Source organism: Jaculus jaculus, chromosome 3 (assembly GCF_020740685.1).
Source record: "Jaculus jaculus isolate mJacJac1 chromosome 3, mJacJac1.mat.Y.cur, whole genome shotgun sequence".
Taxonomy (NCBI): domain Eukaryota; kingdom Metazoa; phylum Chordata; class Mammalia; order Rodentia; family Dipodidae; genus Jaculus; species Jaculus jaculus.
Window position 1 is genome coordinate 120,150,656 of NC_059104.1, and position 26,382 is coordinate 120,177,037.

The 26,382-nt window shown below is 35.9% G+C and overlaps 1 protein-coding gene across 3 annotated transcripts; it reads left to right on the forward strand.

Annotated features, from left to right (window-relative positions):
• Positions 1 to 26,382, forward strand: Ccdc82 (coiled-coil domain containing 82). 3 transcript variants are annotated; one of them, XR_006636346.1, is made up of 9 exons: positions 1 to 415; positions 3,306 to 4,045; positions 4,739 to 4,940; positions 9,223 to 9,315; positions 9,870 to 9,994; positions 13,677 to 13,847; positions 20,025 to 20,210; positions 22,760 to 23,230; positions 25,478 to 26,382. XR_006636346.1 is itself a non-coding variant. In XM_045146597.1 (8 exons), the coding sequence occupies exons 2-8, from the start codon at positions 3,332 to 3,334 to the stop codon at positions 25,541 to 25,543; spliced, it is 1,557 nt and encodes a 518-aa protein (XP_045002532.1). In that variant the 5' UTR covers positions 1 to 592; positions 3,306 to 3,331; the 3' UTR covers positions 25,544 to 26,382. The 3 variants fall into 3 exon arrangements, 2 of the variants coding, with proteins under 2 accessions (XP_045002532.1, XP_045002531.1); XM_045146597.1 differs by lacking the exon at positions 22,760 to 23,230 and having other exon boundaries at positions 1 to 592; XM_045146596.1 differs by lacking the exon at positions 22,760 to 23,230.

Consider the following 26,382-nt stretch of genomic DNA (forward strand, 5'->3'; position numbering starts at 1 on the left):
GTCACGCCTCTGGCGCCCGGGCGTAGGCGGAGAGGAAGGTGGAGGCGCTTTGAAAAGTGAGAGCGGGAGGGCGGTGCGCCCTCGGGCTCTCCGCGGCAAGTAGCTCTCAAACTGGTGGCTGAGGGCTGATTAGAGGGGCGTGTCCGCCCGGAAATCAAATTCCCGCGAGCGCTGTCAGTTGTGGCGACCGCGGTCTTCAGTCGAGAGGGACAGCTTTGACCTCACCTGCGCGTCTGTGGGAGTCCTGCCCCTTACTGACGTGGGGCGCTTGGCCCCGGAGGACCGGGTTCCTGGGACACGCGTCATCGCCGAGCTCTATTGCAGGGTCCTGACTCCTAGTGACAGCGCACCTCCCCCTTGGAGGCCAAGGCCCGGATGGGCGGTGCGAGGGGCCTGCGCCCCGCCAAAGAGCCAGGTTGGTATGAACGTGACCCTGGGGTTCACCAGCAAGACGATCTGATACCCCCCTTCGCCGCTCATCCCTGCTGGACTTAATACAGGTGTCACACATGCTCATGATGTCGGGCTGACAGCATCCACTGTGCCAGATGTCTAGTAATGAAACGAGTCGGGGGAACCGGCTCGCCTCTTGGTATGTTTCTTCTCCATTCTCGGTTCCTAGCGTGATCATCAGGGTCGACTGCCGCAGCCCTCCAGTCGTGCATTGTGCTAGCTCGGCTAGATGTCCCTAGTAATTTCTTGAGATTGTGAGCTCCTTGGGAGAGAGATTGACCTTATTCATGAGCGCCATTGCCCCGAACTGGTATTAGCATTTTGGTAGATGTTTGATAACTGTTTCATTGTTTCCCCTCAAATCTGCCATATAAAAGAAAACATCAGGGAGGGGGGAATGGTGGTGTACAAATCACAATGAACTCCTTCTAGTAGAACTTCAGATAATAGCTTGAGGTTCTGCTGCTATTTACATCTTAAATGGGTAAACTAGCACCTGCCAACATCCATAACATAGCAAGTTAGCAATTTCTGAATAATTTCTTGAATAAGAATCTCAAATTCTCAAAGAATTTTTCTTCTCTGCCATCATCATACTGCCTTATTCTACTTGTAGAGTTAGTTTGAGAGAAAGAACACAGAATATGTATTATCTTTTGTTTATGTGTTTTGGCAGCCACCATAGCTGTTAACAATGATAAAACTCATGATAATGCTGATTCCTGAGCTCATGCTCATGGAATCTGTTTTTCTTTTTCTTTTTTTTTCTTTTCCTTTTTCCTTATTTCTCTACCATGTCCATTTACCATTTCCGTCTGTCATTTTCCCCTCCCCAGCTAATCAGTATATCTCCAATTTTAAAAGAGCCAAACCAGGTTCTAAATGTCATTTTCAATAACAGGTTGTATTTTTTTACACATAGAAATAACAATTTCAAGAGAGAGAGAGAGAGAACCTGGCAATTTTGCAGTGGGCCAAGTGAACCTAGATTTATTTAAATAAAATGTACCTGCTTAAGTGGTCAAATTCCTCAAACTGTTTTTCACATCAGAGACTTCATTTCTTATAACCAAAATTTGTACAATCAAATGAGTGGTGTCTATCTCCTAAGTACTCATCTTGCAGAGCTATAAACTTGGTCCAATGATAACACCAATGCTCATAATGGTTTTGACTTTTCAGGATATATTAATAAAAGTAATTGTTCACATAGTCTTAAATTTTCAGTGTTGTATTTTGTTTTTCTATATATTTTTATATTTTGTAGAAAAAAACAGTAATATTCTGTGTATTGTGGTGGAAATATTGGCATAAGTATCTTTTAAGGTGATTTCTTTGAAGCATTCAGTTGAGTATATAAACCCTTAAACATGTATTATGAAGTCATTCTCTTTGTCATACTTATATTCCTTAGCAACCACAGAAAATCATGTGTGTTGCCAAATTTCTAATTATTTTACCTGTCAGTACTTCTTCTTCTTCTTTTTTTTTTTTTTTTTTTTTTTGGTTTTTCAAGGTAGGGTCTCACTGTAGCCTAGGCTGACCTGGAATTCACTATGGAGTGTCAGGGTGGCCTAGGACTCAGAGCAGTCCTCCTACCTGTGCCTCCCGAGTGCTGGGATTAAAGGTATGTGCCACCTTGCCCGGCTTCAGTACTTATTTTAATATGTGCTTGTAATAATTTTACTGGAATATACTCTTTTTTAAATAGAAATTTGGGTTTTCTTGCTAATACTATGCTGTGCTTTGCCATGAAATATTTCTTTTTCTCACTTGACCACATTATGAGATGGTTAGTCATGTTTCTTTATGTTTTAATTTTTAATGGTTTAACCGGATGGCCACCTTTCTTAGAAATATAGAGGCTAGAATCTCAATGGATAGGTTATATCTCTCTATTGCATTACCATCTTTTATGTCAGATACTATTTTGTAACTTCAGGTAAATTGATTTTTCCTTCATATATCAATTGATTTCTCTGCTCAGAATCCTCCTTTGCCTAAGGATGAATCATCTTTGTAATATCATTCTTCTTTTCTATCCTTGTCTCTATTTTGCCAATCTGAAACACTTTTTATATTTAATTATCTTATTTATTAAACCTGATACATTTAACAATGCCAAAGTTTTGCTCTTACAATTTTTATGAGCCTGAAATTACTTTTTTTTCATTCTTTCTTTCTGAATGTAAGTAATCTTTCAGTACTACATCTGATTACATGTGTTCAAGGTAAACCTCAGTAAATTAATTGCTCTACTAATCTTCTTGCAGCTTTACATTTCTATAGCAGTTATTTTTGTCACTTGTGGATACTGAATGCTTTGAATTTTTCTTAATTTTATGTTTATATGTTTTTTTGTTTTAATTTTTATTTATTTATTTGAGAGCGACAGACACAGAGAGAAAGACAGATAGAGGGAGAGAGAGAGAATGGGCACGCCAGGGCTTCCAGCCTCTGCAAACGAACTCCGGACGCGTGTGCCCCCTTGTGCATCTGGCTAACGTGGGACCTGGGGAACCGAGCCTCGAACCGGGGTCCTTAGGCTTCACAGGCAAGCGCTTAACCGCTAAGCCATCTCCCTCCAGCCCTTATATGTTTTTTGTTTTACATATAGGCAGTAGTTTTCTAAAAGGCACAAAAATAATTTCCTGTGAATCCCTGTCAGCACAATTCAGAACAAGTGTTATATAATTATTTGATAAATATCCAATAAATTATTTGTACAATGACTTTTACTTAGTTATTTCATGTGATTTTGCTTTTGTAGACTATTTAATGAAACCAAATTAATGTATAGCATTTATATATTCATTGCTGTAATCTGGTTGTCATTATTATATTTCTAATAGCTTTATGTTATGGAAGCTAAGTGAAAATGGTACATATTAGAAGACCAAAAACAAGGAAAAGTTCTAAAACTAAAGTGCCTGAGCAAAAATCGCGAGTTGATTGGCGGCGGACCAAAAGAAGCATCTCTCAATTATTTGAGAGTGATGATGAGCTTGAGTGTGACCAAAAACTTGATAGTGATGAAGAGATGGACAGTGGTAAAAGTGATGATGATGATGAAGAAGAAGAAGAAGAACTAGATAGCAATAAGAAGCCTAATAATCATGAGATACCACATAAGGAAGGAGACCTTGAATTAATCAAAGTTGAGAGCAAAGGAGGTACACAACTCACTAACACTTGCAATAGTTTAACATATGAAGAAGAAATGATCAAAACTGAGCACAGTGACTTACTAGATCATGAGAAGCACCCAGGCCAGGAGGAGGAGGACCTCAACAAACACACTGGACCAATCATAGAAGAGGATTTTGAAGATGAACACATCAAGCCAGGGACAAGAAAACGGCTATCCTCTGTGATGTATGACAGTGATGAGAGTGATGGTAGTGATATCCTACTTAGAAAAGTAGGTGTGAAACGTCCACGCAGGGTGGTTGAAGATGAGTGTTCTTCAGGTGAAACAGAGCAAGAAACCCCTGAGAAAGCATTAGCTGCTCGAAAACGAGAATACCACCAGAAGCTGAAAGAACTCTCAAAAAGATCACGCCAGAGACGCAGTAGTGGTAGAGATATTGAGGTGTGTTTTGATTTTGCTGATTTTGTTGTCATTGAAATCTTATTTGAAAAGTAATTATTATAAATAAAATACTGAATTTCTGCTTTTCAGTAAGTCTAGAATTTTTAAATAAGTATTATTGGGTATGTTTGATTGCACTATTTTATTTAATACTGTATTTTGAACTTCATTCTCACCCCTTTTTAAAAAAATTGAAAGACTTGTTTTCTATGGTCTTTCTTGTTCTTATCTACTTAAATTTATTTATTTATTTATTTATTTATTTATTTATTTATTTATTTATTTATTTATTTATTTGAGAGAGAAAGACAATGGGCATTCCAGGGCCTCTACCCACTGCAAACGAAGTTTAGACTCATGGGCCACCTTGTGCATCTGGCTTATGTGGGTACTGGGAAATTAAACCTGAGTCCTTAGGCTTCTCAGGCAACTGTCTTAATGGCTAATCCATCTCTGCAGCCCCTCTATTTATCTTAATGTCCATTTTAGTTATTTTATACCACCAAAGCAAGGCATGTTCCTAAGTTCCTAAGTTCAGTATTTGACATCACAAAATTTCTTATTTTTAGCCTTAAAATATGAACTTTATTCTGTGGATTGTTTTCTGCTTTCAGAATTAATCTTTTAATTTTATATTCATACTAGCAATTTTAAAGGCACAATTTTAATGAAGCATTTATTTTAATTAACTAGAACTCTGAAAAGGAATCTTGCCCAAGCACTGGTGACGAGAGTGAGGAAGAAGAAGCAGAGGACTACAAATATGATGAATATGGAGATGATTATATTCTTGATGATTTTGTAGTGCAAGATGAGTATGATGAAGAAACTAAAAATCAACGAGGTGAAAATTTGACTATGTCGCAACTGAAATTAGTAAAGCAGAACTCTCTTTGTAAGTTACATATCAAGACAATATTTTTTCACTTGTTAAACTCATTATATCAAGCATCACCTTGACCATTTAATTTAGTTTAACTCATCTTCTGAGTCATGATTATAAACTGTGTTTCATTTTCAGATATCTTGTCATCTTGTCTTTCAAATAGTTTATTCCAGTAGTCTCAAGAACCCTTTTCAAATTTAAAAAATTATTTATCCCAACAAACAAGCATTGATTACATCATGCTAACCCTGTCAGTATTTACCACTATAGAACTACAATTTAAAATGTTAATTTATTTAATTAAAATAATATTTATGACTCATATTGAAATAAGTGCCATTTCATGAACAGTAATCATTTCAAACAGGAATGACATTCTTTTAGATACCTTTAATGGTATCCTTCTTAATAGATGGTGACTAGATTCTTATTTCTGGATTATTTTCAGTCTTTTGTAATATGCTTTATGTAAGTGTATTAAATAGTTTTGCCTCCCACAGATAGGTAGCTGGAAAAAGGGATATTTAATGGAATTTCCAAAATAATTTTGGATGTTCTCATTTGACACTACACCAAAATTTTATTAATGCTATTTTCCTAAATATTAGTTGTAATCTGGAATCAAAAACCATTTAAATGAACTTTTGATACATTATAATACATTCCTCTTTCTTGCTATTAGATTGGATATCTTACCCATATGTGATTTTGTAACAATACCAATATATAATTAAAATTTTCTTTTGATTTATAATGTTACTTCATCAGAGTATTACAGTAGTATTCAATGCTGTCACATTCATAGCTACCACATACAAGTTTTTCAGAATTGAAATTTCTACCTAAATTTTTTTCATCATTGCCAACCAATGCAGTGAATTCTTCTTGAAGTGGCAGTCTCACTTTGTTCTTTTATGAGCAGATGTTGACTAATACCCTTGAATAACCATAACTTGTTATTATTTTTTTCAAGTAAAGTAGATTTAATGACAAATGAGACTTTGCCCCAAATGCAACAACTGTGTACTTTCCTCAAAACAAAAATCCTACTTTGGTATGCAGTGTTAATTGCTTCCATAAAATATTTTTAAAACCATTTTTTAAATACTAGCAATAAATACTTAGAAGAAATAATCAAAGAAAATTTCATGTATACTGGTAACAAAATAAAGTTCTAACTCCATTCTTAAAAACAAAAGCAGGGCTGGAGAGATGGCTTAGCGGTTAAGCGCTTGCCTGTGAAGCCTAAGGACCCTGGTTCAAGGCTCGGTTCCCCAGGTCCCACGTTAGCCAGATGCACAAGGGGGTGCATGCGTCTGGAGTTCATTTGCAGAGGCTGGAAGCCCTGGCGCACCCATTCTCTCTCTCTTCCTCTATCTGTCTTTCTCTCTGTATCTGTCGCTCTCAAATAAATAAATAAATAAAAATAAAATAAAATAAAATAAAATAAAATAAAAAACAAAAGCATGACTTTATAAATACAAAAGTGAACTTTGCTGCAAAATACAACATGAATAATGAATAAATGGAGAGATAAGCATGATTCTGAAAATTATGTAGTATAAGAACTTATTTATTCTGAAACTATTTTTTGGTTCAACTTTACAAAACAGCCCTGAAAGTTACTTGGGAGCATAAATATGTGAAGAACTACCAGAAATAACAAGTTACCATTTGGCACACACACCTGAAGTTTGGTTACAGTGGCTGGAGGCCCTGGGATGTCAATACTCTCTCTCCCTTCTTCCCTCCCCACCCTTGCTGTATCACATAAACAAGTTACCATAGGGCTGGAGAGATGGCTTAGCAGTTAAGCGCTTGCCTGTGAAGCCTAAGGACCCCCGTTCAAGGCTCGATTCCCCAGGACCTACATTAGCCAGATGCACAAGGGGGCTCACACGTCTGGAGTTCGATTGCAGAGGCTGGAGGCCCTGGCACACCCATTATCTCTCTCTCTCCCCCTTTCTCTCTCTGTCTGTCACTCTCGAATAAATAAATAAAAATAAACAAAAAAAAATTTTAAAAACCGGATACCAGCACAAGGGGGAAGGAGACCAACACAGAGAAAAATCAACTACCAAATCAGAGAGCCAGAGCCTCAGAGGCCCCCAACCCCTCATCACTGAAGCAGACCAAAAATGAACCCAACATAGCTCAGGGAAATTTTGCAGAAGAGGGGTGTAAAGAATGTCAGAGCCACATGTTGGGTCATGATATGCAGAGACATTTATCATACCAATAACTGTGGGCTAACTCTACAATGCACAACCCATATAACTCAACAAGGAGGGGCCAGTGGGGAGGGGGTAGGTCACGGATGAGCCTAATAATGGTACCAAACTGCCTGTATTTGCTGAATAGAAAACTAATAAAAAAAAAATTTTAAGTTACCATAAAATTGAAATACATAAAACAGTACACAACAATGAAAATCATCAGGGGGAAATTTTAAGTAATTTACCTAGAATATTCTACACAAATATATAAGAATTAGAATTAGTTCTAGAGGAGGTCTAAGCCTGGTACTCTCCTCTTTGTGTGATTTTACTCATTTTGTCATTGAGAATGTTCATTTTTCTTATTTTCCAGATAAGAAATTTTCATTTTATTTTTTCCAGTTCTCAATCCACATCTAACTTATGTATTCTGTAAGTTAGTAACAAATCTAACTACCATGCATAACTACATCTATGTAGGGGGTTGGAACACAGAATCTGGAGGCAGACTTCCTTGGTTCTAATACTTAGCTGTGTGATCTTGGCATACTTTTTCATCATCTCTGTATTTCAGTTTATTTAGCTAAACATAAGCCAACAGTAGTAATAGCTCCATATTGGCTTTTTGTGAGCAGTAAAGCAGTGCATGTAAGTATTTGCTAATACTTGCTCAGTAATGTTATTCTTCAATAAGAGATACCAGGAGTATAGTGATCATCACTCACCCTTCCATTCAAATATAATGGTCAGGACTTCTTCCTTCTTTAAAGAATATTCTGATGCATATTGATGGGAGAGAGACTCTGTGGTTAGGAAATGTGAAAAACTCCCAGAATGAGTCCTGCCTGTCCTTTTCCATTTCCTCCTATCCTAAAGAAACCCTTATCAGGGTCTTTATAATAGAGCTGTAGTTTCTAACAGTGGCAGACAATGTTGGATATTGGAGACTGATAGATTTAATGTGGCGAAGAAACACTGGCTGCATTTTGTTTCATAGTTAAATTTAGGTATATAGGGGATGAATTTGACTTTTTTTTTCCTGACATGTCTGTTAACAGTCCCAAAAGAACTTTTCTTTAATACAATATGGGAAGTGCTAAGTTGAGTACAGATGAATTTTAACACAAAATTACATACCAATTCTGTATTATATCCATAATTTGGTGAAAGTCTACTCAAAGATGAATTCATTTGAAATGTTGACTACTGTATATATGCTCTGCTGATTTTTAAGAGAGTACCATATTCACTAATGGTATGCTCATTTCTTTTGTGGCTTCCAGTGATGATAATCCATCAAAAACCTGACAACCCTAGCCAGCTCAAGTTATCACTTGTTGACCCTTATTTTTAGTATTGTCTTGATCACTTTAGAACTTCCATAACTTTCATTTTAGAAGAGTGATAGTGAAATTTGGATATTGAAAATACCCCTAAAGTCAAGAACACTTATAAAACATCTTTTTTCAACCAAAATATAAGCATAAAGACTTCTCCATGTTCAATTCCAACTGTCTTTTTTAACTTTTTTTCTTTTCTTTTTTTTTTGTTTTTTGTTTTTTGAGGCAGGGTCTCACTGTAGCTCAGGCTGACCTGTAATTCACTATGTAGTCTCAGGGTGGCCTCAAACTCATGGCGATCTTCCTACCTCTGCCTCCTTGGTGCTGGGATTAAAGGCATGTGCCACCACGCCTGGCTTTTTTGTCTTTTTAATTTTTAAGTAAAGCTAGAATTTCTAGTAATCCTACTTTTCTTTAATCCTTTGTTAAACATCTTTGACATTTCCAGAAATAACCATGCTGCAATTAATGTGTCTTCACAGTGCCTAGGATTGGACAGATGTTGTTTAATGAGCATTTGTATCAAAGCGGGGAGGGGTGCTGGAGAATTTTTCCTTAGTAAGTTCGGAAACATTTGAGATAACATCTTGAAACTTTGTATTAGAAACTAGTAATTTGGAAAACGAGATTTTCTTAGTTACCAAACAAGTCACTCATCATTGGAGATGTAACTTACTCATAGTTTAGGAATTGTTTGTCTGCTAAATCCTAATGCTTATTTTAAATTAATTTCAGATTCTTTCAGTGACCACTATACGCACTTTGAAAGAGTTGTGAAGGCTCTTCTGATCAATGCTTTAGATGAATCTTTTCTGGGAACATTGTATGGTAAGCTAATCATATAAATGGAACAATTTTGAAATTTTTCCTAAGTTTTAAACACACTTATTTTTAAAACTAGAAAAAACAAGTCCAAGAAAAAGCATTCTTAAGGCTTGTCCATTGTTCCTTCTAGGATAAAAGACATGGAAATGTATTAATATAAAACATGGTTAGTATTTGTTAGGTTGATTATCAAATGATATCTCTCAAGCATTAAGTTTTAAATTGAAACCTGAATGAAATGTGGTAAAAGGCACCGCACACAACTAAGGCTGTACTAAGTGTTCAAACACTTCAGAAAGAATAAGCTTTTTTTCATATCATGCTTTTTTATTATCACAAAATTATAAAAAGTTTTTTATAAAGAGAACTATAGAATATTTTACCATACTTTCTTCCCTATGATGAATTTTTCTTACTTTAATGTTTTCTAATGTAAAATATTTACAATTGACCAATCAACTTTCTGAAACTATAGGAAGAGATAATTACATCATTCAGTTGTTTCAATATCTTACATGGTTAACATTTGCTTTTCTTACATTGTTCAACACCTGAAGATGGCACCAGGCAAAAATCATATGCACAAGATATGTTGACATCTCTTTATTATTTGGATAATCACTTTATTCAACCCCGTCTAGAGAATTTAGCTGCCAGAAGTCGATGGAAAGAGCAGTATAAGGTATGCAGCCTGTTTTTGAATCTCTGGAAAGGGCCTTGGGGCAGCAGGCCTCTCAGGATTTCAGTATCCAGTCAAATGGCATAATCTTCTGAAGTATTGTTATTTTCTTGGATAAATAATAAACATACTCTTTGTACATTTTCTAAAGGCTATCTATAATTATGTGGCTTTAAATGATAAATAACTTTAGAACAGTCCTAGGGCTTGGCCTATCCTTTAAAATGAAGAGACTGTCCCCTGAGATGCTGTTTGTTCCAGAAAAAAAAGTTCCATTTTCTGTTTTTATGAGGTTTGAGTGACAACAGTTTTAAGAGGTTTGAGTGACCATTTTTTTTTGAAGCATGCCCAACAGAATGACCTTTTTATGCAAGGGAACAAGAGTGAGAGAGAGATTGAGAATTGGCATGCCAGGGCCTCCAGCCACTGTAATAGAACTCCATATGCGTGCTTCACTTAGTGCGCATGTGTGACCTTGTGCACTTATATCACCTTGCTTCTGGCTTATGCAGGGCCTCGAGAGTCGAACATGGGTCCTTAGGCTTCACAAGCAAGCACCTTAACTGCTAAGCCATCTCTCCAGCCCAATATATATATATTTTTTTAAAAAAGGAGGAAGAGAAATAAAAGTAGTTGTTATGACTATGAAAACAAAGTTCCATTGACAATGAAGTTTTAGCAGCAATGGGTTTAATTTACAATGTAATACTTGTAACACTATGAAGCTTCTTCTCTTCTCATGAAATACTTGTTCTTCCTAGCATGTTAGATTTCCAAAACAGTGTAGAAAACCTTGAGTTACCTATTGCTGTATATACTCTCTACCTTCAAATGGTGTAATCTTATAAACCTTGGGATTTGCTTTTTTTTTTTTTTTTTGCTTTCCAGGGCAGGGTCTTACTCTAGCCCTAGCAGACCTGGAATTTACTATGTATTTTCAGGCTGGCCTCAAAATCACACCAATCCTCCTACTTTAGTCTCTAGAGTGTTGGGATCAAAGGAATGTGCCACCATGTCCCACAGGATATGCCTTTTTCTCCTTTTTTTTTTTTTTTTTTGAGGTAGGGTCTCACTCTGGTCCAGGCTGATCTGGAATTCACTATGTAGTCTCAGGTTGGTCTCGAACTCACAGTGTTCTTCCTACCTCTGCCTCCCAAGTGCTGGGATGAAAGGTGTGCACCACCATGCCTGGCAGGAATTTTGAATATAAGATTAACTAGATTCCATAACCTCAAGATTTCTTCTATTTTATGATCTATACTGGCAGTGGTAGGAGATGTACTCTGTGACTTTTAAGGTCACCCCTACCTCTAATTGTCTGTTTTCAAATAATTAGAAAGGGGGAAAATGACAGATAATGAAGTTCAAGTTTCTTAAAATCTCTTCAGCGCAATTGGAGATATGGCTGAATGATTAAGGTGCTTGCCTGAGAAGCCAAGGGACCCAGGTTCAATTCCCTGCGACCCACATAAAGCCAGATGCACAAGATGGTACATGCGTCTGGAGTTTGTTTGCCGAGACTAGATGCCCTGGTGCACCCATTCTCTCCCCCCCCTTCTCTCTCCATTTCTCTCTCTCAAATAAATAAATAGGTTTCTTTGCAATTTTTTCATGAGAGAGGGAGAGAGAGAATGCGTGTACCAGGGCCTCTAGCCACTGCAGTCAAACTGCAGATGTGTGCTTGCATCGACTTGTGCATCTGGATTATGTGGGTCCTGGAGAGTTTAACATGGATCCTTAGGCTTCCAAGGCAAGTGCTTTAACTTCTAAGGCATCTCTCTAGCCCAATAAAATATTTTTTAAAAATCTCTTCACTTAAATCATTAATGACTTTACCTCTTTTATTTTAGAAGTCTTGGTTTCATCTAAGACCTTTCCAGCCATGAATTACCTGATGATAAATTAGCAATAGATAGCTAGATTTAAGAGACCATTATGAGGGTACAGAATTTGTAAGATTTTAAGTTGAAGTATAGCTTAGGGTTAAAGCTACAGTGTATATATCTTTTTAGTTGGAGTATTTTAACTTCTCTGAACCTTAGTTTCTACCTTACAGATGAAAAATTTTTACCTACCTTGAAGAGACATTTATATTTACTCTGCAGATAAAATGCATAGCATAGTTATTATGATATTGCATAATTATTATTTTCTTTAGTAGAAAGAAAAATGGTATTTATTTATTGGATACATAACCTTTGCCAAATAATTTGCAAGCAAAATATTTAATCATCAAAGTAACCCTCTGACAAAGGGACATATTATCTTCTCTATTTTATAATTGAGAAAAGTATAACTCAGAAAAATCAAATAACAAAGAGTTCTACAGATAGTAATTAGACAAGTCAGTACTTGAGAGATCTTTAAAACTCTTGACTCTGTGCTATGTTATGCTTTGCTGCACTATGATAGCTTACCTTGAAATTATTAGACAGATAGATAATTCAGTGCAGTCTTAAAATAAGCTGAGTTATACTGCTAAAGACAAATAATATGAAAAAGATCTCACTAGTTTAACCACAGTCTATATATCACTTATATGTCCAGTGCATTCTACTGTAGTCATTCACAAAATCACACTGACTATGAGCTTTTATCTCAGCTTTTGCCACTTAGTACCATTTAGTACCACATAAGCAGAAAGGCAAGATGGTTAGTCACTTATTATAGATTTCAGCCTGTGACAATGTGTTGAGCATCATGAAGTATAAGAAATAGGAAAGGTAGATTAAAAATCTTTGGATGACACGGTGTAAAAACTATCAGGGTATTGTATTCTTAATTGGTACCAGGCTGGTGAAGGGTGTGAATGTGTTAGTAACCATGATAATAACTTGCTCATTGTGTGAACTTTAAATATTAAGGGAAAAACATAATCTATACTATTAATTAAAAGAGCAGTGTCATGCAAAGGTCTAGAGTATAAGCAAAAACACACAAGCACAAGTAACTTCATAGCTAATAAAGTTTATTCATGTCAAGTGTATTCTCAATTTATTTACTTATTGACAGTCCATCTTATAAGACTTACATCAATATTGCACTGAATCAATGCTAATTCTACTATATTTATTTTCACAAAAGTATGTAGCTAACAGAAGGATCAGATTCTTTCTGGAATATTTTGTAGGATACATAAAATAAAAATGAATCTTATTTTTTAAAAAGTTTTAACTAGTTTAACTTAAGTGAATTCATCTTATTTTTATTTTTTGTGGTTTATTCTTTCCCACTTTTAGTTAATACCTAAGTGATGCTAATTAGAGATGAGATTATTAAAATGGAATGAATCAAAGTCTATCAAATAATTCTGGTTTCTTTTAGTAGCCAAGATTAAAATTTCATTTTCCAAATTAAAAAATATGTTTAAAACTGCTTATTCTGCTCAGTCTTAAAGAAAAAATATAATGTTTCGTTTCCATATCTGTTCCTAATTAATTTCTAAGATCATTTTTTGTTTGTTTGTTTTGTTTGCTTGTTTGTTTTTGGAGGTAGGATCTCACTATAGCTCAGGCTGATATAGAATTTGCTATGTAGACTCAGGCTGGCCTGATCCTCCTATCTCAGCCTCCCAAGTGCTGGGATTATAACTGTGTGCCACTATGCCCAGCAAGATCAGCTTTGATTTTATTATGTTCTTATGTTATTTTTATTTTAATCTACATTTAATTTTTAAACTTTTTAGGAGCGGGTTGAAAATTATTTTACTTTAAGTATCCATCTTAAAAATCCTGAAAACTGTTGCTGCCAGGCTTGTGGATTGCATCGCCACTGTAAATTTCTAGTGCATCTGTCAGGAGAGCTTTATAACAGTAAGACCATGGAAACAGATGACTTCATGTCACATGACAAACAGGTACTTTTTCCTCTTATTGCAGTTTTTAGCATCTGGAAATTTTCAGTTTATAAACTTTCTCTTTAAGTAATTTCCACAGATAGAGAAAATACTACAAGAAAAAAGAATGCAAGGAAAGGTGGAACAGTATTTGTGTAGGAATGGGGGTGGCTGGGGATTGAATTTAGTGCAAGCCCTCCACCACGGAAATATATACAAAACCCCAGTGCAAACTTTTAAATGTGAAAAACATACCATATATCATATTCCTTCTTAATGCTTTGGGATAAAATCAGTGCATATGTTCTCCATCTGTGCATCACACAGACTGGGGAGGGACTGTACCATATGAGCAAAGTGAGGGAGATCTAAGACTGAGGGAGCACATGTGCACTTGAATTCAAAGGGAAAACATTTTAATTTTATTTATTTATTTGAGAGAGAATGAGGAAGATGGAGACACACAGAAAGAGAGAGAAAGAGAGAGAATAGGCATGCCATGGCCTTTAGCCACTGAAAACTAACTCCAGAGGCAAGTTCCACCTTGTGTATCTGGCTTATGTGGGTCCTGGGGAATGAAACCCAGGTCCTTTGTCTTTGTAGGCAAGCACCCCCACCACTAAGCCATCTCTCCAGCCCCCAAAGGAAAATTTGACCCAAGTGGCAAACTTCCATGGTAGATAATCCACCATATTGATAGTGCATAGGAAAATAAATTATGGCTTCCTTTCCTACTATTATAGTGTAGTATAGCCCCCATAGACTCAGGTGTTTTTTCTTTCTGAGGTAGGGTCTCACTTTAGCTCAGGCTGACCTAGAATTCACTATGTAGTCTCAGGATGGCCTTGAATGAACTCATAGTGATCCTCCTACCTCTGCCTCCCTAGTACTGGTGTTAAAGGTGTGCATCACACCCGTCTGGTATGTTTTATTAAGGATTGAGCTTGTAACTTGAGTCTCTAGTAGGCAGAGCCCTACTGGAGAAGAGGCACATAGTCCAGCCCTAATGTGTGTAGAAAGGAATTTGAGGCTCTGGCTGTTAGTATTTGGTGCTTGCTGGCTGTTTGGTGCTGTCTCTCTGCTGGCATCTATGGAAATAAGTTAGCTTTTTTCTAAATGAAATATTATGGTAGTGATATAATCATTTGTGATATGCAAAATTAATCGATAGGATATAATACAAGCACTTAAATAATATTTATTGCAGTTATTTTGAAATGATGCTAGATGAAGATGTAATAATAAGTAGTATAGGCACTGCCCTTCAATCTGTATAAGAAGAGTATACACATGTGTTTATAGATATATACAAACTTTAACCCAACTATTGTGCATATTGGTATGATTAAAATTCTTTAATATTAGCTTTTCTTCAGTAATTTTTTCTTTACAAATAAGAAGGGCTAGAGAAATTGCTTAGTGGTTAAGGCGCTTGCTTGAGAAGCCTAAGGACCCAGGTTCTATTCTACAGGTCCCATGTAAGCCAGATGCATAAAGTGGTGCATGCGTCTGGAGTTCATTTGCAGTGGCTAGAGGTCTTGGCATGCACATTCTCTCTCTCTCTCTCCTCTCTAATAAATAAATAAAAATAAATCTTAAAAAAGAATCATTAAACCAGTGTCAGTGCATGCATGTGAAGGAAGAAAAAGGCAAATTTATTTATATTCTTCAGCATTAAAGATGTGCCCACCTCCACCCCAGACACACCGCCTCAGGATATTTTGAAAACTAAGCCTCCATTTTGTATTTCTGCTTGTGTTTACATAAAATTAAGACCCTAGGATTAACTAAAATTCTTTGTATGGATTCAGATAATAGTTTCAAAGAATTTACTTAAAAGTGAATATGTTTATAAAAAACTTTCTGCCTTGCTTACAGATATTAACTTCTTTGAAATAAAGGATGCTTTGACAGAAAGTGGAATTAATGGGACAGAGTAGTTAGTTACAGCAGTGTTGAGTCAGGAACCAAAATGAGAGGCTTTGGATCACCAGAATGTGGTGAAGTAAGTAAATTTGGGGAAAACAGAGATGTGAATCTGAAAGGTAGTTTTGAGAACTAAAAACAATGCTAGAAACTTTTCAGGTTTGCCTAGAGTCAGCCTGCATTCCTTCAGATGTGTGTTGAGGCCTGATGTGAGCACGTGACAATGGCTATGTGTCCATGGGGGAAAATAGTAAACGAAGGGTAAATAGGATTCCTCAGTTACCTGTTGCACAATCTGTTTCTGAAGACCTAGAAACAAAAAGAAAGCCTTCTCTTAAGGGCCTCTTTTTTACTTTATTCTCCATACTTTAACCCTCTAGGAGGAGCTGGCTCCTCATATCTACAAAAGAGCCCAGAGATAGAACTTGAAAAGTGACCCACAGTTAGCTGTATAATACCAACTCTGTATAATGTGTTTTATTCTGTTTCTTGCCTTAGTTAGCCAGTGTTAAATTATACATTCATATTATGTTTCTTATAAATTAGGTTCATTCTATTGCCATGCAATTTAGCATCTTTGCTTTAGGAAAATTTAGTGAGAGTTTTTGACTCTTTTTCCAGTCTTTGAATATATAGGACCACTGGCATCACACTGATACAGTGAAATAACTCATTATTACCAGAGTTCCTCTCACAGAACTGTGTGAACCCTGTATAGTGATCAGCAATCCCTAATGCTCCATCAGCTGACCAGCTCTGTGAACACTCCTCTTAGGATTTGTTATTCTCTCTCTGGTAATTTGATACATCTTTCTTACTATAATAATTTATTGCAAAAAATATAACTGGATAGAAATAGTCACTATATTCCTGAACATTTAAGGAAACTAGTCAAAGCATAGATCGATTTTACCTATTTTAAGACATACAAATTACCTGCAGTGTAAGCTGTACTGTTCTTTTCATGTCAAATCGTATGATAAAGTCTATTATAGTGAGAACAGGAATGGTGTGAGGAAATAAGTCCAATTGAAATATTACACCTATCACATGTACCAAGTGTTATATGGACCTTATAGGGTTAGGCTTCCTTATATGAAGTTAGGTTTTTCCATGTTCAGCGGAATAATAGTGTGGGAGCATTCTAAAGGTAACTTGGGACTTTTCAGGCTTAAATAAGGGTAAGTAGATACTAAGAAGGCAGGACTTATATATGGAAAGAAGTCGTATTTTTAAAGGATACTTTTGTTCCCACAAGAAAAGAAATTTAAATAAGGATTTTGTTGCCTCTCCCTCTCTGTCTCCCTCCCCCTCCTTCTCCCTCTCCTTCTCTCTGTCTCTTAGAAAGGACTCATTCTGTAGCACAGGATTGCCTAGAACTTTCTGTGTAGATTATTCTGGCCATATTCTCACAGTTGATCAGCAGTCCTCCTGTCTCATCCTTCAAAGTGCTGGGATTACAGATATGGTCTACCATACTCAGTTTTAAAATTAAGAACTAGGGGCTGGAGAGATGGCTTAATGGTTAAGGCACTTGCCTGTGAAGCCAATAGGTGGTACAAGTGTCTGGAGTTTGATTTCAGTGGCTGAGGCCCTGGTGTGCCAATTCTCTCTCTCGGAAAAATATGAAAATAACTTTTTATTTGTTTTTTTGAGGTAGGGTCTTGCTGTAACCCAGGCTGACCTGGAATTCATTAGGTAGTGTCAGGGTGGCCTTAAACTCTGGCTAGTCATCCTATTTCTGGGATTAAATGCATGTGCTACCATGCCTGACTAAAAATGAGAACTTTTAAACAACTCCCCTTTCTTTGTTTTTTTGTTGTTGTTGTTGTTTATGTATTTTATTTATTTATTTGAGAGCGACAGACAGAGAGAGAAAGAGACAGAGAGCGAGAGAGAGAGAATGGGTGTGCCAGGGCCTCTAGCCACTGCAAATGAACTCCAGATGTGTGTGCCCCCTTGTGCATCTGGCTAATGTGGGTCCTGGGGAATCAAGCCTCAAATTGGGGTCCATAGGCTTCACAGGCAAGTGCTTAACCACTAAGCCATCTCTCTAGCCCCCCCCCACCTTTTTTTACATAAGAATTCAATATAGACAAATTCTTTTGTGGAGATATAGAATGAAATGTGATTGAACAACAAATCACAGTATAGTTGGACTGCACTTTATCTAGAACAGCTGTAGGAAACTTCTGCAGAATATGCTTTGAGGACAGAAATGGAGACACAGAGGGATCTTGGGAAGCCACTGCTGTTGTGGTATCATGTTACTCAAGTTGTATATATTTCTAGGGAAATTATTGAAATATTATCCACTACAAGAAGTGGTTTGATAATTTTGAAATGGAAAAGTTATAACTTTATAAACAATGAAGGCACAATAATATTCCTAATGATCTGAAAAGGAGATTTTCAAAATAGCATGTGAAGAAAGCACAACATGCTCTTCAACTTCTAGGGATTTTAACAAAGGTGGTGAAATGTTCAAAATGTCTTCACATGAAAACAACACATCAAATTTAGATGCTGCACAGTAATTGTGTAATTACAATATGACTTGAATTGATTTTGAAAGCATAAGCTTATCTTATTGCTTACTTGTTGCATTATTTTCTCTGCATTCACTTTTATTGTGCTTCAAAAATATTAAAATCTATACAGCTTGTACTACCCTATGAAAGCATAGCTCACTAGTGAACTTGGGCACACAGAGAGACAAGAACCAATATCAGCAAGTTTATCTCCTCAAGTTGTACCATGATAACATGATTGGTCATTTCATAGTATTTAGAGCCCTTTCTGGTATATTTTCTACAACAAAATAATGTAGGTTAAGAAGAATGTAGGTGAAGATATATTTAACTTGGTGTTACAGTTGCGTTCACATTGCTGGCAGAAATCACCTGACCAAGAGCAGTTTGTAGGAAAACAAAAAAGTTTATTTTGGCTTACAGACTAAACAGGAAGCTCCATGATGGAAGGGAAAATGACAACATGAGCAGAGGGTGGACATCACTCCCTCCCCAACATCAGGTGGACAACAGCAATTGGAGAATGTGCCAAACACTGGCAAGGGGACACTGGCTATAATGCCCATAAGCCTGCCCCCAACAATACACTGCCTCCAGGAGGTGTTAATTCCAAAATCTCCATCAGCTGGGAACCGAGCATTCAGAACACTTACGTTTATGGGGGACACCTGAATCAAACCACCACACTTGGCCAGTACAATGATCCCATCTTCTTGTTTTAGCTGTGTTGCATACCATTAACATTTAAAATATTCTGAAAGGCAAATGCTGTGATTACTTGATTTCCCAAAAATTAATCATAGAATTCTATAGGTCCATGTAAAATCAAAATTATTATTTTTTTATTTATTTGAGAGCGACACACAGAGAGAAAAAGAGGCAGATAGTGAGTGAGAGAGAGAGAATGGGCATGGCAGGGCCTTGAGCCACTGCAAACGAACTCCAGATGCATGAGCCCCCTCATGCATCTGGCTACCATGATTCTTGGGAAATCGAGCTTCAAACTGGGACCCTTAGGCTTCACAGGCAAGCACTTAACCACTAAGCCACCTCTGCAGCCCAAAATTAAATTTTTTTATGGCAAGCAGACAATGAAATAATGTGTTAATTCACATGTGATGCATTCATTGATTCAAGCAATAAGCAAGCCTAAATACCAAGTAGATTTTACTTCACAGTATTTGGGGACATTATTTGGTAAAGAACTACGAATGCTTAATATTGGAGTGAACATTTTTAATGCAAGAAGTGTGTATATCCCATACTTTGCATGCTTTCTCTTGTCTTCATGTGTGTCCATTTTTCTGCCTTATAAGCAACTTCTCCCTTCCTAAACTTAGCTAATGCTATCTTATCAAGGCATACTTCAATAATCAGTGACTTGAGAAGCCTTTTTCTCTCTGCATTGGGTTAGATGAAATCTTGATAGCATCTTGTATACAGCATTTGTCACATTGTTTTATAATCACTTATCCTTCTCCCAAAGTGTGTTACCTAATGAAAATAATATATCATTTTTATCTCCTGTTCCTAGCCTAACACTTTAACAAGGCCAGAAGTTTTTTGTTGACTGATTGTATAAATAAGAGATGAAGGAATCATTTTACAAGTGTTTAAAATAAAAGTAATAATGCATTTATTTGGCTCTATAATGGCAAAAAATCTTATAACCAGAAATGCTATATATAGATTGCTTTATATTATTTACTTCCTATGTGAGGTGTTTAATTTTTCAATTTAGGTTTTCAATGTTGGCAGAATTTGTGCTGATCGTACCAGAATTTATCATGACCTTAAACATTTTAAATTCAAACTATATCAAGAATGTTGTTCCATTGCAAAAATAGAAGAAGTTGAAGATGAACAGGTTAAAGAAACAGTGGAAAGAATTATTCATAAGTTAAAAGAGGATGGCTGGATTAAAACGGTAAGACCAAAGAATCTTGTCACTCTCCAGAACCTGGAATGTAGTCATGGTCAACAGAAAGATATACATTTGAAGACAGTGAACTTTTAAGAGAATCTATTCTTCTCTTTCTGTTTATATTTTCTTTTCTTCTACCTACCCCTTTCATATTTGTCATTGTCCAACCGTAAATAAATGCCATGATGTTCCAGAAATTCACTCAGCTTATCTACAGAGCAAAGGAACAGAAAAAGAGAACACAGAGATATCTCAGTAAATGTCATGTTCTGTAGCAGTCTCCAGATACAGAGAATGACATCACATTTGCTTTTCTTTTATCAGTTCCCACCCACTTTCAACCACCAACCAGTGATCTTGCCTGCCTATTGATATCTTGATTCTTTAGTCTTCACTTTCTCCATTACTCTATTCAGATTATTTTTAATATTTAAATGAACAGGATTTATTTATATTTTTCAGCATTTTCATTTTTAAAAATTTTTGTACTCAGGTGAATACGGTCAAGTTGGTACCATGGTTACCCTCTTCCCTGTCCTTCCCTCTCTACAGGGATCCTCCTTGTTGGGGTATATGGGTCATGCATTGTGGGGTTAGCAGTCAGTTTTGGGTAGGAGGAAATGTCTCTGCTAAGATTTTTCAAAAAATATTTTCTTTCATTTTTATTTATGAGTGGGAAAGAGGCAGAGAGAGAGAATGGGCATGCCAGGACTTCCAGCCACTGCAAAAGAACTCTAGATTCATGTGCTACCTTGTGTATCTGGCTTATGTGTATCCTGGGGAATCACACCGAGGTCCTTTGGCTTTGCGGGCAAGTGCCTTAGCTGCTAAGCCATTTCTCCAACCCTCTGCCCAGATTTTTATCTTTTATTTTGTTTCTCCTCCTGCTCCAGCTGCTTGCTCCACCACCATCCTTCTTGCTTTCCACTGACTTCAGGGAAGGGTAGTAATTCTGTCTTCATATTCTTAGACATTAAATTCTTAAGGGCTTTTATTGATTTCCCTAAGGGATGCAAACTATGAAGTGGAAATAGAAAATCACATTTATAAATATGACACAATTTTTATAGTATCTGAGAATGAACCTAAGGCCTTGTACATGCTAGACAATTGCTGTACAATTGAGCCCCAGCCTAGTATACTACATTTACTAAAGATTGTGTCCTGAGTCAAAAAATCACTGTGTATGTTGTATATACAATAATTAGATATACATATATTTATAATTTGGATCCATTAATTTTGCAAGAAAACAAAAATTGTTTTTTAAATCATATAACTTAGAAGACAGATGCTTGACAAGATTTAAGACAATAAATGGGATCTGAACTAAGAAAAAGATTCTTTTTTAAAAAATATTTTTATTTATTTATTTTCAAAGAGAAAGAGAGAGAGAATGAATGGGTATCCCAGGGCCTCCTGCCACTGCAAATGAACTCCACACACATGCACCACTTTGTGTGTCTGGCTTTACATGGGTACTGGGGAATCAAACCCAGGGTGTCAGGCTTGTCAATCAAGTTACTTTAACTTCCTAATCATCTCTCCAGCCCAGAAAAAGATTCTTAAGGAAATAAAGTCAAATTTTAATATACATAAAGAGTAGCATTTAACATTAGATCTTAAAAGCATTTCAAGGCATATGTTTATGGTAATATGTACTTTTTTCCATATAAATATAGTCAAGAACTTTAATTCTTTGAGCTAGCCACCACTTAATGTAATATTTGTCTACAGACATTCTCAAAACATTTCCTAGAAACCAAGAAGTTTATATCCAATGTAAACTCATGTGTAGCCTTCTGTACTATGATGAAATTTCAAATTTATTAAACCCTCTAACATTTCTCATTCTTGTCTCCCCTCTTAGTGTGTCCTTGAGAGGCAATACTGGTTGTGTTTTGTGATGTACACTTTTTGGGGGTACACTCATGTAGCCACAGTTACTCATAGAATACAGTTACCCATAGAATATATGGGTTCTGTGGCACTGGAATGCCAGTCTCTCTGTGGCTCTTTCTGTCCTGAAATATGCCTCTCCCTTCCTTTCTCTTGCATAAACTGTTCCTCTCTGTTCCCTACCTGTGTTTCATACTCAGCAACTCCTCTACCTGTCTTCTTTTTCTCTAAGCCTCTTTGTTCCATTAGCTCAGAGATCTCAGTCTGCTTGCCAAAAACCAAACCTCATTTTTGTTATTTCTCATATTCATTGTTCTAGGACTATCTGTTTTTTTTTTAATTCAGTATTAAAGGGATGTAGAAGTAACTTGAATGTATGAAAAGAACAAATCATAGGGAAATTATAATAAAGTAAAAATGTAATCTTTCTAAACTGTTCTAATATGTTTTGGGGATGAATTGATGGAAGCATGAATGTCAGGAAGTGAAAGAAGGATGTTAACACAAATGCCAGTATTACATCTGTATTTAAATAATTTTAAACAGAATATAAATAAGAATTCAAAATTGTAATTAGCCACTCCTTGTCTTAAATCTTGTTTCTTTCCATAACATCTTAACTTTTTCATCTTTTTATTTTCTCTGCCCTTTAGATTTGGTATTTCTCAAAACATTACCCTTAATGACCTATGTCAGAATTACTTATAATAGTTTGGAAAATATGGAATCCCTGACCACCCCACACCAACTTAATGAAGTCCTTGAAGTTGGAAACACACAATATTTTAAAAACTGAGTGGTTCTTGAGCAAATTAAAGATAGGAGATACTTTTTGGTTTTTAAGCAAATTAGAGGACCCTACTTCAAATTTCTGTTGTACTGGATCTGCCATCAACCTCTGAAACTTCCTTGGCAGACCTCTGCCCTTCTAAGGAATCTAAACTGCTCCTTCTGAGTAGAGGACTCCAAAGTCCATCATCACAATACTGCCCAATTTTATCAGCATGTCCATCTGGAACTATAAGAAAGAGTTCTTTGTTATAAAAGTAAGACACAAACTCCCAAAATATACTGTGAAGAGCTACGGGAGCTGCATCTTTAGGTGGAAAAGATAGTGAGGAATAGTAAGTACCTTTTCTTTGGTTCACTTTCCCTTTGGTGATTTTTCCTTTTTCTCACAAAAGCTACTGTAACATTTAAAACTCAGAAATAGCATACTATAAAGCACACATTTAAATACTTGCTCTTTTATTTGCTAGCAGTAGAATTTGAAAGCAAGTTATTTTATTTTTCTAAGCCTTTTTCTCTCATCCATAAAATATATAGTAAGTAGTAACTTGGATATGATATATAATAGGTCCCAAAATTAGAAAATGATTAGTTAATGATAGCTAGAATTTGTAATAAAAGCAAGGAAAGATTTTTAATTTCTTCTCTTATTATAGCTCAGATTTTAATTTTCTAAAATAATTTTATAAATAATCAAGTAACAATATAAAAAAGATAGTGTAGGCTGGGGAGATGGCTCAGTTGATAAAGCGCTTGCCATGTAAGTGTGACTTCCTGAATTTGGATCCCTAGAACTATGTAAAACCTGAATGCTGTGTACTCATCTGTAATCCCACTGCTCCTGTAGCAACAAGGGAGCCAGTCAGGAGAATCCCTTGAAGCTTGTGGGTCTGATAGCTTGTTGAAAGCAACAGTAAACAATTACTAGGGAAATTGCTTCAAAATAAGGTAGGAGGCAATGACCAACACCTGAAGGTATATTCTGACCACCACACACACACACACACACACACACACACAATGGCATGTATACACCCAATCACACACTTTTGAACATGAGTACACACATCCAAAAACAATGATACTATTAAAAGGTATAAAATAAGTAAGCTTAAAGTATAGGTTTCCCATATCTGAGGAAACCTAAGTACTAGCTCAAGAAAAGTCTTTTAAGTAGTCTATAGATTATTTGCTATCTTGTTCATTTCTTCCCTCTTTCCTAAGAAAATGTTGCAGTCAGAGATCTTGAGGACATGAGAGGTCTCGTGATGTATGTATCCCTTTATCACAAAAGCCAAGGTCTTTCCCATCTTCTTTCGGAACTCATAGATTGAACAATTCAAGAAACCATTAAATACTTCAGTCTCCTCAACTGAAGTAACCACTGAACTCTGTCTAAATTTGAACTCATGTTTCTTGTCTTGAAATCTGCCATCCCTCAATTATCCTTAACATGTTTTACTCTATCCATTGTACTCCATATTCTTTGTTGTCAAATTTGAGTCCTCATGCCATATTTTGTTACCGTAGGTTCTCAAGTCATTGTCAGACCATTCTAAAATGGCTAACCAGTGTTCTTAAAATACAACTCAGATAAGGCTGATACTGTCCCCAAGCTTTTAGTAGTTTTCCATTTCCTGTCAAATAACAGCTCAACTCCATCTGGAATTTCATACTTTTACTTCTCTGACCTTAAACTCCTTGATTTATCCCTACCTCATTTTTTAGCAAGTTACCTCAGAATATTATTAAATCCCATACTTTCTTAATATTTTACTTTTATTTATTTGAGAGAGAAAGAAAGAGGCAGATAAGAGATAATGGGTGTGCCAGGGCCTTTGACTGCTGCAAACAAACTCTAGACACATATGCCACTTTGTTCATCTGGTTTACGTGGGTCCTGGGGAGTCAACCCTGGGCCCTTTGGCTTTGCAGCTTAACCACTACACCATCTCTCCAGCCATCCCATACTTTCTTGTCATGTCACTGTTAACTCTTACAAAAGACTTTTGCCACAAACTTTTTGCCAAAAAATCTTTTATCTAGGACAGCTTACTCTTTCACGTCTGCTAGAGGGTTATTTTCTGAACCCTCTAACAGCATCTGTATTTCTTTATGACACTGATTGTCATTAGGGTAGTCAGACTGTGCTCTGTTCTTCTAGTAACAGGTGAAGTACCTTTTTATAGTTCCATACCTAGACAACCATCAGCATTATGTATGTACACACACACACACACACACACACACACACACACACACACACACGTGTGTGTGTGTGTATGTGTATACATATATAAGTACATTAGTTTATATATATTAATATTATATATATCCCACAAACTTTGTAGAATTACTTATTAAAGTAATTTACAATTATAATTTGTGAGTTTTAAGATTAATAGTATTTGATTTCCTTCCAGTACTTTCTGAGTTAAAAATGCTTATTTGAAATTGAGTTTCTATTTATAAAGAAATTATTTCTGTTCTTATATCACAAAATGTTTGCATCAATAGTTTAAAGTTATCTAGATTATTTACTATTTTGAATAAAATAACTTACTTTTCTGTTGAATATGCAGAAATATGGCCAACTTCAAGACTATCTCAACAGTGCGGACTACTTTCAAGATGAGAAGTTTGAATGATTAGGCATTTCCTTCAGAGATTGCTTTAAATGTCAATGTCAGTGTGAAGAGCATGAGCCTTATTTCTCTGTATCATGTTACATATTTATTATATACTTTAATTGTGCCTTGATGGTAAAATATCTTCTTTATAAATTCATCTAAATTCTTATGATATGCCAGTCTATCAATGTACATGAATCAGCCTTATAATTTTAAAGTCTACAAATGTATTTTGAAGTTATACAACAATACCTTTATGACAGATGACTATGAAGTAAATGAGTTATTATATATTATCTGGTTAATGGAAGTATATTGTTTTTAAAATATATGTAGACTGATGTCTCTATGTATTCATTGCTGTATCCATGTCCAGATGCTTGTGTCTCTTGGCAGTATTTAATAATCTTCACCAACAAATGTGTGGCTACTATGTTCTCAATAAGTGAGCTAAGGAAGAAACTTGAGTTCCTTCTCCTCCCCTCAGAATCAGAACATAGCTTATTACTCCAAATGGAGGAGTGCTTTCTTACTCTTCTAAGGTTTCTTTTGCAAATAGATGTCAGATCCCCAGATTCTTTCAGTTTCACATTCAAGAAAAAAATGCATATGTGTTTTCATTCTTTATATTGTTCTGTATTGTTTCTATCTGATTTTGTCTAGATGTGAATGGCTGAGATTTATTTTATTATTTTTATTTATAATGTTCTTCATGTAAATATATGCACAATAGTCTGAACATCCCAAGAGACTATTTCAGCCAAGAACATTTAAAAAGCATGTTTTTGTCTGTTTTGCTTTTCCACATTTAACTTTTTTAATACTATAATAAACAGTTACAGAATGAACAATTGGAA